Genomic DNA, 11,449 nt, shown 5'->3' on the forward strand with positions numbered 1-11,449 from the left:
TTTCGCGATACCCAAATGCTCTGACAACCTGTTCAATAATTCCGTAGTTCTACCAACGACTGACAGACCTGCTTCTTTAAACCTATCCTTCAGCTCATCGACGGTCATTCCCTGCAGAGTGTTTGCGTCTATTTTGTGTAATATTTAGTATTTTATATATAACTTTTTATAAATATATGAGTAAGTACTGCCGATGCAATTCGAAGCTGAAACTGATTTTTTTTTTGGTCGCATCAACGTAAATCGGGGTATTAGTGTACATATAAATACTAAACAGCGTTTTATCTGACGGCTAACTGTCATTTGCAATCAAAGCTTTGTGTCTATCGTTTAACAAGGACTTTTCATGTCTGCTTTCTTTATTGTTTGAGCAAGGCAAGTAAAAACTAAAAATTCAAATTAAGAGCGTACAAAAGTTTTTTAAGTTAATTAACTTATTTGCTATTTTATTTTAATTTACATTTAATTTAGTCCAAATTTTTTTTTCATTTCACGTTCTATCACTTGAAGTTATATACGACAATATATAGGTAATAATAATTTGCGACAATATAGGTAATGCATATAGGTTTAGGCGATTGAAGTGTATATCAATATCAATAGGTAATACGATTGAATATATATCCAGCGCCCATATCTTTCTTAAGTGAAATTATTTTTCATTGATTCAAATTATAAAAATTTGTGCAAATAGCAAATTAAATTTCAGAATCTTTTCACTCTAGTTCGATGTAGCCTTCCCACCTCTTGCCTTGACTATGGCCTTTCCCTAACTCCTAACCATCGGAATTGATAACCGGCCTCAGGAAGCCATCAAAACCAACGGCTGTAGAATCTTTCAAAGATTCAGTTTCGTCTCAATCTACCTGTCTAAGGGGCGGGAGAACAAGAGGGAAGTAACTCGGCTGGGGTAACCAAAACAGCTCAAGTAAAGTTACTTGTAACTGTTTCGGAACAAGTGGAGGAGGATGCGATGAGGAGTGAGAAGATTGAGGATATCAGTGTGCAACCTCATGAGAGTGAGGACATTGATACCCTGGATCTTTCTCTACTGGACTTGGCACTCGATGACGACTGCGGCAGAATCTCCCTATCAGACATCGCTGATGGTCTAGCAGAAGAAACGAAGGAATAACCACTTGATGACCATGACTTGACTCCCAAATGAATCTCCACCATGCAAAAGCTGCATCGGCAATTATTGCAAAGGCAACAATTTGGGATGTAAGATGTGACAAACGAAGAACCTGCATTTTATTCAACATTAATATTTACTTAATCTGTCTTACAGAACGTGATCGTAGCAAGAAACTATCTACCAGGTGGTGACACTCAGGTATTATCTGCAGAGATCGATAAATTAGTGGTCTTCTGCGAGAGAACGAAGATGCCACTTATATTTGGTTGTGACTCCAACGTGCACAACGAAATATGGGGAAGCACAAACATCAACTTGTCAAAAACTAAAAAGTATCCAGTGAACTTTCTATGTCTGATCATACAATCCTAAGGTTCGATATTGAAACTTCACTAATAAAGCAGAAAATCCTAAGGAACCTAAGAAAAACAAATTATGAAAAGGCAATATTGTCCAATTAGGACTAGATGAAATCGTACAGAATGAAATTTAACTAGAAAATAACATGGAAAATCTCAATGATTACATATTAAATGCATATGGGGATAACTCTCCATTAAGCTCGATTAATTCCACCAAGGATGTGCCTTGTTGGAGTAGTGACCTAAAAAATCTAAGAAATACTGTTCGAGAACTATCTATCTACTCAAAGCGAACAATAGAATGTCAGAATATAGGCAATATCTTACTCTCAATGCTCTCCGAATCTAGGGATAGAATCAGGAAACGCTGAAACGCCTATAATAATAAAGAGGGAAGATTGGAAGAATAACAGAGCCTAGAATCAGGTGGGTGATTAACTCGCTCAAACTACTGAAATCTCCCGGTACTGTTGGCGACTATCTAGTAGAGTTTTTTTCAATGTAGTGTTCCTGATATAGTTATTTACGAGTTTTTCTACTACTTCAAGCATAGATAAGCACAGACAGAATAGATAAGAAATAAATAGCAATTTGCACTTTCTTAGATATTGAAGACGCCTTTAATAATACTTCACAAGAGGTCATAAACTCAACTATTTGTAGAAGAGGAATCAGTGGCACACTTTTACGCTGGATGAGCAATATGCTCCGCACCAGGAGAGTAGAAATACCGATCAGTACTGTCAATGTTTTTGCAAACACTTTGCGAGTTGAAGTATTATCACCCCTAATGTGGGGTAGATAGTAGTAATAGATAGTTGATGAACTATTGGAAAAATTGGATAGGAATGTCTTCCAAATTTAGTGTTACGCTGATGATGTCATTATCTGCAGAAGAAAATTCGTACATAATCTGTGCGAGAGAATCCAGTTGTCTAACAATAAAAAAGAATGGTTAATTCGGTTGGACTGAAAGAAAATCTAGCAAGAACAGCAGTTGTTTCATTTATGAGAAAATAGAAAGTAAATCATCTTTAACCATTCGTTTAGATAGATTGGAAATAAAACCACAAAAGGAGGTAAAATTTTTGGATATAATTTTTGACCAAAAATTAGTATGGAAATCTCACATCCAAGAAGTGGCAAAAAAGGCTACCAAAGTCTGAATGACATGTATATCCATCGCTAGTAAAAATTGGAGGTGGACACCAAAGTCACTAAGATGTACACACACAGCAATAATCAGGCCCACGGTTTACTCCTGCTGGATAGGGGTTAGAATATTTCCACGGTACGGCATGCCTGTCGTAAGAGGCGACTAAAATCCAGCCACGCGTATAAGGTGGCAATGTGCTCGATTCGTGGGAGTACCTCAACCTAATTGACCGTATAGTTACGACGCTACTTCCATCGACGAACGACAGGGTGGTTTTCCTCGATACTCGTTTTCGCTTGGTTACAATACCGCAAGTCACAGCCATTGAGATAAATGCTGCTATGAAGTGTATAAACTTCACTAGCGGTAAACGAGGGAAAGGAGGTACCAAATAGTCCTGTGCGGTGGTGACGCTAGATATCAAAAACGCGTTCAACAATTGTTCGAGGATATCGCAAGCACTAAACAAATTTGGGGTCCTATGGTACCTCAGGAGAATGGTGTGCAACTACTTTAGCGGAAGATGGTTTCAGGTCCAGATAGACGATGGAATCAAGCAGTACACGGTTACATGTGGTGTTCCGTAAGGCTCCGAACTTGGTCCACCTCTGCGGAATGTGGCATACGACGGTATACTTAAAGTCATCTTCCCAGAGAACTGCACAAGCGTGGCTTACGCTGATGACCTTGTAATCGTTGTCGTTGCGAGAATGATAGAGAAAATCACGGAGCGGTGCCCAGCAGCATTTGATAAGGTAATCAGTTGGCTTTGCGAAAACGGACTCAAACGGGAGGTCCAAAAAATGAAAGTAGTGCTTCTCAATTCTCGAAAAAAACGAGAAGTCTTCTCGTTTTTAAGCGGTGGTTTCGAAATAACCTCGAAGTCATCCTTGCGGTACCTGTGTGTTCTCATAGATACCAGGATTACTTTAGAGTTAAAGTCACAGTTGCCCTATCACGACTCATGGCAAATATCTCAGGTATACGAACCACCAAGCGTAAACTCCTGGCAAGTGTCACCACCTCTTTGAACTTACGAACTCAGACGACATAACTAACGATTTGAGCTGATGCTCAGGATACCTTTCTGAAGTAGTACCTTCGAGAGTTTCAGGAGGAACTCTTCATCTGGACATGAGGATATGTTTTTAGCGGATTAAAGTTTAGCACCGACTTAGCCTTTCGATGCTTTTGAGTCCTCGTTCAAAAAAAAAAGACCTACGGTCACTTACGAATCAATAATCTGGCAGAACTGTACAAAACAGCAAAATGTTATCAACACACTCAACAAGTTACAGCGACATGCATGTGTAAGCATAACGATAGCATCGATAGCAATGAGAAATTTGATACTCAAGTTACACAAATCTCAGAAACTGAAATGCCAACGGACAGGATGATTGTAAAACATAACTTAACAAAAAATTTCCAAACTGAACTTGACAACAGACTTTATTTAAATAACTTTAATTTACTTTATTTAACTGAACAAAATATTTAATAACATAACTTTAATATACTTTATTTAACTGAACAAAATATTTAATCACGACGCTATCCAACTGACGCTATTCAACGAACTTCAGTTACTCTCGTTCACTCGCTTTTGACATTCGCTGTCACACATATGTTAGGTCACCACATGTTGTTAAAATTATAAGGTGCCCAGTTGTGCGTTTCTGATGTAGGTTAACAGGTATGAATGAATATAAGAAATATATAGAAGGCACGTATGGACTATGTTTAGTGACATATCCATATATAATTAAAATAGAAATGTGTGACCTATTTGTGCATACATATTTAAAACGTTTCTCGATGAGCGTAATTCCTTATAATACGAGATATTTCTTCCTTGATTGTCGGATCACGTAGTTGTTTATGCAGTCATAATTGGGCTCCATAACTTCATATAGGTTTCAGTACAGTTTTGTATATAAGCCGCTTATTGTCTAGTGACAGTTTGGAATTTTAGCTGAGGTACCAAAATAAGTTTCGCAATTTGAGAACCAAGACTTTACTTTTTCTAAATATGTGTGGTTTCCAAGTTAGTTTACTATTCAGATGTATGCCCAAGTATTTTGCTTCTACAGCTTGTAGTAATTCAGTATTGTTTATTAAAACAGGTGGGCACGTAGAACGTTTTGTAGTAAATGTTACTTGGACAGGTTTTGACTCATTTGGTTTGATACGCCAGTTTTTCATCTAGAGCAACATTGTTAAGGCAGGTTTAGAATTTGGTGGAGGCACGAATTGGGTCACTGTCAACTGATAGAATAACTGTATCGTCTGCAAATGTACCGATAACACTCTTATCAGTAAGGGGAAGATCCGCAATATATAGAAGATAAAGCATTGGACCCATTATGCTACCTTAATGAAAAAGTGCCTTGTCCAGAGGTTTGATTAAATAAATATGAAAAAATGTAGGGGTAGATTCAGTTTTAGTTTGAAAAGAAGGCCCTCATGCCATACTCGATCAAAATATTGATATGTGCCGCAGTGCAATTTTTCTTACCATCTATCGCACTATGGATATGTCTGTCAAGTCTATGAATTTATTCTGTTGTGCTATGTTTTTGGCAAAAGCCGAATTGATGGTCAGGGATGAGTCTGTTTATTTGAATAATCGGTGCAAGGTGCTTTAACAACAGGATTTCCATAACTTTCGACAGGATCGGAAGTAGACTTATTGAGCGATATGATTTGGCATCTTCTAGGCTTTTCCCTGGTTTCGGTATCATGGACATTTTTTTATGGCTTTCTAGAGGGAGTATTTTATATCACATGAAGCACTTAGGTTTTGGAGGTATAGGGACGTGCGACTATTGTTATACTTTATAAGAAGGACTCGTTAAGTTCACAAAGTTTGCTTCAGCTAGTTTTGTCCGCAGGGAATCTCGCCTTTTACCAATGTTTTCGCATCCTACGCTTTTCTTTGCTTAGGTATGTAATGTTAAATGGATATTCTTGCTTAACAGTTTTTGACTTCGACGAAATCAAGAATTTTGTTTATTCGTTAAGTTGATCAGTTAATTGGTCATTTCTACGATTTGTTGCATCATTTGCTTCAACAGAGTTGTCATCTCGCGGAATTGTCTGACTTCACTATTTGTGCGAATGTTTGTGATGGATGAGAATTCTTAAAGTAATTTTTGGTTAAAGAAGGCAAAGGATTTTCTTGAATTTGAAGATGCGGTGCCTTAGACCTGTATTGAAGATACATTTTTTTTCATGTTTTTGTAGATTTGACATCCTTTGTAGTTGGTAAGATGATATCCCTCACATAAAACACATTTGATATCATTGGATCTGCTTTTCCTTTCACAATTTACAGAAGTATGTGCTCTTATGTATTTTATTTATTTTATTTAAATACATTTCATATGATTCAATTTTAGAAATGATCAGTTTTTAATTTTTGTGGGAAAGAACGTTTCCAATTTCGTTCTAAATAAATTTGAATAGAGTTTGCCTTTGATCGTAGAGATTAGTTTTCTTATTTGTTAAAAAGGTGAGGAGTCCTTTGTTAAAGTACCATGTTCCCACTGCAGCTAACTCAAATTCAGATTTGGTTGATTCCATTGACATTAGTTCATTTATGCATGTAAAAGAACTTTTATGTGTCAGAAAGTTCTTTAAAAGTTCTAGGAGAGTTTTTGTTTGTTTACATTTTAATTGTTTGCAGATGATATTTAGTTTGGTATTGTTAGTAGAAATTAATAAATTAATCATGAAAATACACAAAATACTAAAAGTTTTGTGTACAATATGTATTTATAAAAACAAACATTTCGACAAAGTCTTACCTCTGTTTAACTTGTTTTGTTTTTGTTTATTTAAATTTTGCATCAAAGCGAAGAGGTAAAATCTCATAGTTGGCACACTATACAGTCAACCTAGGTACTCGATAACAACTGAATTCTACAAGCAACTTGTTGAACATTATCAAAACAAATGCATAATTGGTGGAGACTTTAATGCGAAACATACCGCTTGGTGTTCGGGGGTCATTACCACCAAAAACCGAGCGCTTTCAAAAGCATTAAGAGAAAAAAATTAGAACATCATATTAACAGCGAAACCAACATATTGGTGAACTGATTGTAACAAATCACCAGACCTACTAGATTTCTTCCAAATTAACAAAATCAAAACTAATTATTTGCATATCGAAGAAAGCATGTATCTAACCTCGAACCACTCCAGTATATTTAATTCTCTCCGATGATATCATTAGAAAAAAAATCCATTACTAACTAGCAGCAGCACCGATTGGAAGTATTTTTATACAAAACTGGACTAACATATAGAGTCTGAGGTAAATATTTGTACCACCGAAGACATTGGAATCAGAGCGTTTGAATTCACCAAAGTTGTACATAAAGCAGTTTGGAAAAACCAATTTTGCACAACCCCTGCCTATGTATACAAATTATGTGGTTATGTGATTATTTGCAGTGTTGAAAAATAATATAAAATTTAAGCTAATGGTATCACAAAAAAGATTAATTTCACCAAATGGCACCACGAATTTTGAATTTCAAATTGGCATCACTAACATTTGAAGTTATTTCGTTTGTAAACAAACATTTAAATTTTGCAAAAGTAAGTTAAAATGATCTACCATATACTAAATAAAAATATACAAATGACTTATTTATTTCCCATTTTCAGTGTCTAACGAAATCCGGAAACGTAAACGGGAAAATGAAGTAAAGAAATGGACGGAGCAAGAAATAAAAACAGTACTAAGCTATATGCAAGAGCACAGGAACATAGAGGTAATTTGTATTTTGATTTGTATTTTTGTTTCTTTGGGTTATAACTTTTGTTTTTATAAATATATTTAATGATATGTTAGAAACTAACAGCCCAGCTATACAACTACTGTAGGTAAGAAATTAGAGTTAGAACAAAAAGAAAGAATTAAAAATTATAAAATTAATGTGAAATATAAAAATAAATAACAAAACAGACTTATTAAAAAAATTTAAAAATGTGTACTTTTATTCAAACATCATATTATACAGTGTTTGTCTTTTTAGCTCAGGTGTAGGTGCAGCAATAGTATTGCTATCATACTGCGCTTCACACCTTTCGCTATTCTCACTTTCAAATTGTGAAAAATTGCGGTCTTCCAACAAAATATTATGCAACACACAACAAACGAGAATCCAAAAATTGAAAAATTTTTGGCTTTTCTTGTCTTTTATTTTAATTCTCATTTGTTTTAAACTGCAAAACTTTTCTTTAAGGATTCCGAAACAATTTTCAACTCTAACGCGGTATTGGCTGTGTCTTTTATTGAATTTGTTTTATTGTTCAATATTCATTAAAGAAGAATTGGTGCGATATGGCGTTATCAAATGTTTAGTCAACTGGTACGCAGAGTCGCCTGCAATCCATTCTTCTTCAGTAAATAAGCACGTGCTGTTTGTTGCAATATGCGATTTCTTAAATATTTTAGAATCATGGTAGCTTCCCGGATTACCCACTAATGCGTGCATGATGCGGAACTTACAACTTGCAATTTAATAGAATATATTCGTTAACGAGAAAAGTATGCCTCATTGTTATTGCTAGATTTTTCGGCCAGCTTTATCTCACTTCCATCAATATAACCAATACAGAATGGTAACTCACTGAACGTATGAGCAATAAGTTGCCTACGCTCAGTCGTACTAGGCCATTGAATGTATACCGGTAATTTCTTCAAAATTGCTGAAAATACTCTCTGGGTAATTTTAGTCAGAGTGCCACCATCTTCCACTCCAAAAATTGTCGCGATTTTTCGCACTGATGCACTTTCTCCTGAAGAGCCTGAACGGAATAGTACTATCGCGAGTTGTAAATCCACGGGCAGTTGCATATTGGATCCTGGACCTTTAAATATTATATCATTTGCAAGTATTTCAACAAGACGAGCAAATTGGATCTTGTTGACACGTAACATTTGCAAAAATCGTCCTTCGTCGAAACAACATAAAATATTATCTCACCAATAAATGGATTTTGGCACACTTAGTTCATCCCCTCGTCGATAAGATGTGATTGTTCTTACATCCTCCAGTAGTTCATCCATTCTTTCATCAATGACAGCGTGCCATTGATCGAAGTGTGCTGTGTCTATAAATGGAAAAACTTTGATTTTTGCAACTATTAAGCTTTAAAATTCAAGATCTTTAATAGATGCATTTATTTTTAAGTCTATAATTTGATTTTTTAAACTCTTTTTAGGCATTTCGTGTTGATTTTGAAATTTAAATTTCTTTGTACTTACGACAAAAACAAAGAACAGCTGATTGTATAAAAATAACCAGATAACCTACATAAAAGTCTGTTCACGGTGCACACAGGTTATTTTTCATTTTATCATCACATAACCCGATAACCAGTGCCCCGTGAACACCCTAATTATAAAACGCGAACTAAAAATCAAACTTATCACTAGACTTTGGTCTCAGCAGAGGTTCTCAAGAAACTAACATAAAGGTCTTTTAGAGGGAGAATAATGACAGCTGAGAGAAAGGCGGCAAGATAGGCAGTTTTGGTTATGTATTGCGTTGTATTATATTTAATAATACATTGATATTTAATCTAAAACTGTATGTTGTGTGTAAATAGTGAAGTTACCACATGGTTGTAGTTAGGTTAGCTAATACAATAAACGCCTGTTTCGCTCTAAAATATGCACCCACCAGCTGGAAAGTTGCAGAAGTTGTAATGATCTCCAAACAAGACACACCATTTTACAGACCAATATCGTCATTGCCAACTACTGTTTCAACGAATCTTATCCCGTAACATCAATTTGGTTTTAGAGGCATGTATTCAACCACTGGCTAAGTACACAGAATAACAAATGTTATAAAAAAATGCTTTGAAAAAAAGGAGTTTGCTCTGCTGTTTTTCTTGATGTAGCTAAGACTTTCGTATAGTTTGGCATACAGGATTAGTTAAAAGATTAAGAAACATATTATCATCTGACTATAATGATATCATAGAAATATATTTGCATGAGAGCGCATGAAATATGAAAATTGATGCTGAGATGTTAACCCCATCAAAGCAAGTGTTACACAAGGCAGTATACTTGGCCCCATCACCCTCAAATTTATTCATAGCCACCATTGTAGATGACACTGCTACTCTTACTATAGCAAACACAGAAATTGAATCCACGCAGCAACTTTCAAACGTCGTTGATGAAAGATATAGTGGGACAATAAAATGGTAAATTGCTTTGAATGATTGAAAATTAACTCATATAAATTTAACAATGAAAAAAGTCTCATATATACCAATTAGTACAAATGGCAAATAAATATCGTATTCAAATATAGCAAAGTAGCTCAGTATGACTCTGGACACTAAAATTAAATGGAAAGAACACATTAAAACTAATAAAAAATGAATTAGAAATTAAATATTAAAACCATCAATGCCTTTTAGGTAAAAATTCACATTTGTCAGTACAATACAAGTTGACCATATATAATTTACGCAAATGTATGGCGCACAGCTATGGAGTTATGTAAACAAAACTAATATAGAAGTTATACAGCGCTTCCAGAATACAGTACTGTGATCAATAGTAAACGTCCTACAGTATATCAGAAACAGCGGCCTTCACCGCGACCTAAATATATCAACCGTCCATGTAAAAATATATAAAGTGGCAATGTCTCATCATAAAAGACTTCGCCAGCATACAAATGAAAAAGCCAACAAATTGCTTGATACTAGTGGTTTAAGAAGACGATTGAAATGTAACAAACCTTTTGAACTAGTAACATTCAATAGAATGTATTAATAACTATTTATATGTCAATTGATATAAACGGCTCGTTGGTGAGCAAAGGCTAGTTGTGGTAAGAAAAATTTGTATCTTTTGCAATAATTGTTTCAATAATATTAAAACAATCAACCAGTTTTATAATTCTTTCAAATTTCATCATTTCCTTATTAAGAAATATATTTTGCAATGTTGCACTCGACAGTTTTGATGTAATTTCCTCTGATTTATTCTTAACTAAGTTGAATCCTAAAGTTTTTTGTATCGTTCATAAAATTTCATTTCATCACCGATCTAAATCAAATAAAATGCTTTAATTAAGCAATGGGAACATACCATTACTGTTTGCCACGTCATTGCTAAATATGCAATATGCATACAGTTTATAATTGAATATATATAATACATATACATATAGAAATCTAAAGATTTTGCTCAACAAAAAATTATAGGCAATTAAAACTACCTTACTTGTCTTATCAAGGACGCATATGTGAATGGAGGCCGTACGTCAGCATTTTTGTAAAAGTCACGATTACGATATATTTCTAAAAAAAAATTATTTAAAAGTTGAAAAAAAATTATTTATAACTCGATATAAGGCATGTTTCTAAAGTACTTCCGGACCTTGTTGTACATCCAAGCCCGCACGTTCCAGCATATATGGTAACCCTTAAATAAAAAGAAAATATAAATTAAATTTGATGTAGAATTTATCCAAAATTGTTTTATTTAGGAAATGTTTGCAAAACATATATATTTTCTGAAGGAAAATAGAATTATGTATAAAAGTGATAGTTATTTCGATCACGTAATTTGACGAAAAACAATTTGACAGAAAACAGGTTGCACTATCTTACGAGTTGTCATAAAGTGTAGTAGAAATTCTGTAGTCAAACAAGAAATATTAGTCCTACCAATATTATAATATGTGTATAAGACACACAGGTTTTTTTTTAAATAATAATAGCAAGTAATTCAGTTTCTTACATATT

At 34.5% G+C, this 11,449-nt stretch overlaps 1 protein-coding gene across 1 annotated transcript in view; it reads right to left on the bottom strand.

The window, feature by feature from the left end:
- LOC119675294 (forkhead box protein P1-like) overlaps window positions 1-11,121 on the bottom strand; it is a 79,297-nt gene extending 68,176 nt beyond the window's left edge. The window contains exons 1-2 of the mRNA XM_038086489.1: window positions 11,082-11,121; window positions 10,926-11,002 (exon numbers count right to left, since the gene is read on the bottom strand). Coding sequence (XP_037942417.1) covers window positions 10,926-11,002; window positions 11,082-11,115 — 111 coding nt within the window. The 5' untranslated portion in view covers window positions 11,116-11,121. The remainder of the gene's footprint in view (window positions 1-10,925; window positions 11,003-11,081) is intronic.
- Between the last annotated feature and the right edge of the window lie 328 nt (window positions 11,122-11,449).

Source organism: Teleopsis dalmanni, chromosome 2 (genome assembly GCF_002237135.1).
Source record: "Teleopsis dalmanni isolate 2A chromosome 2, ASM223713v2, whole genome shotgun sequence".
NCBI lineage: Eukaryota > Metazoa > Arthropoda > Insecta > Diptera > Diopsidae > Teleopsis > Teleopsis dalmanni.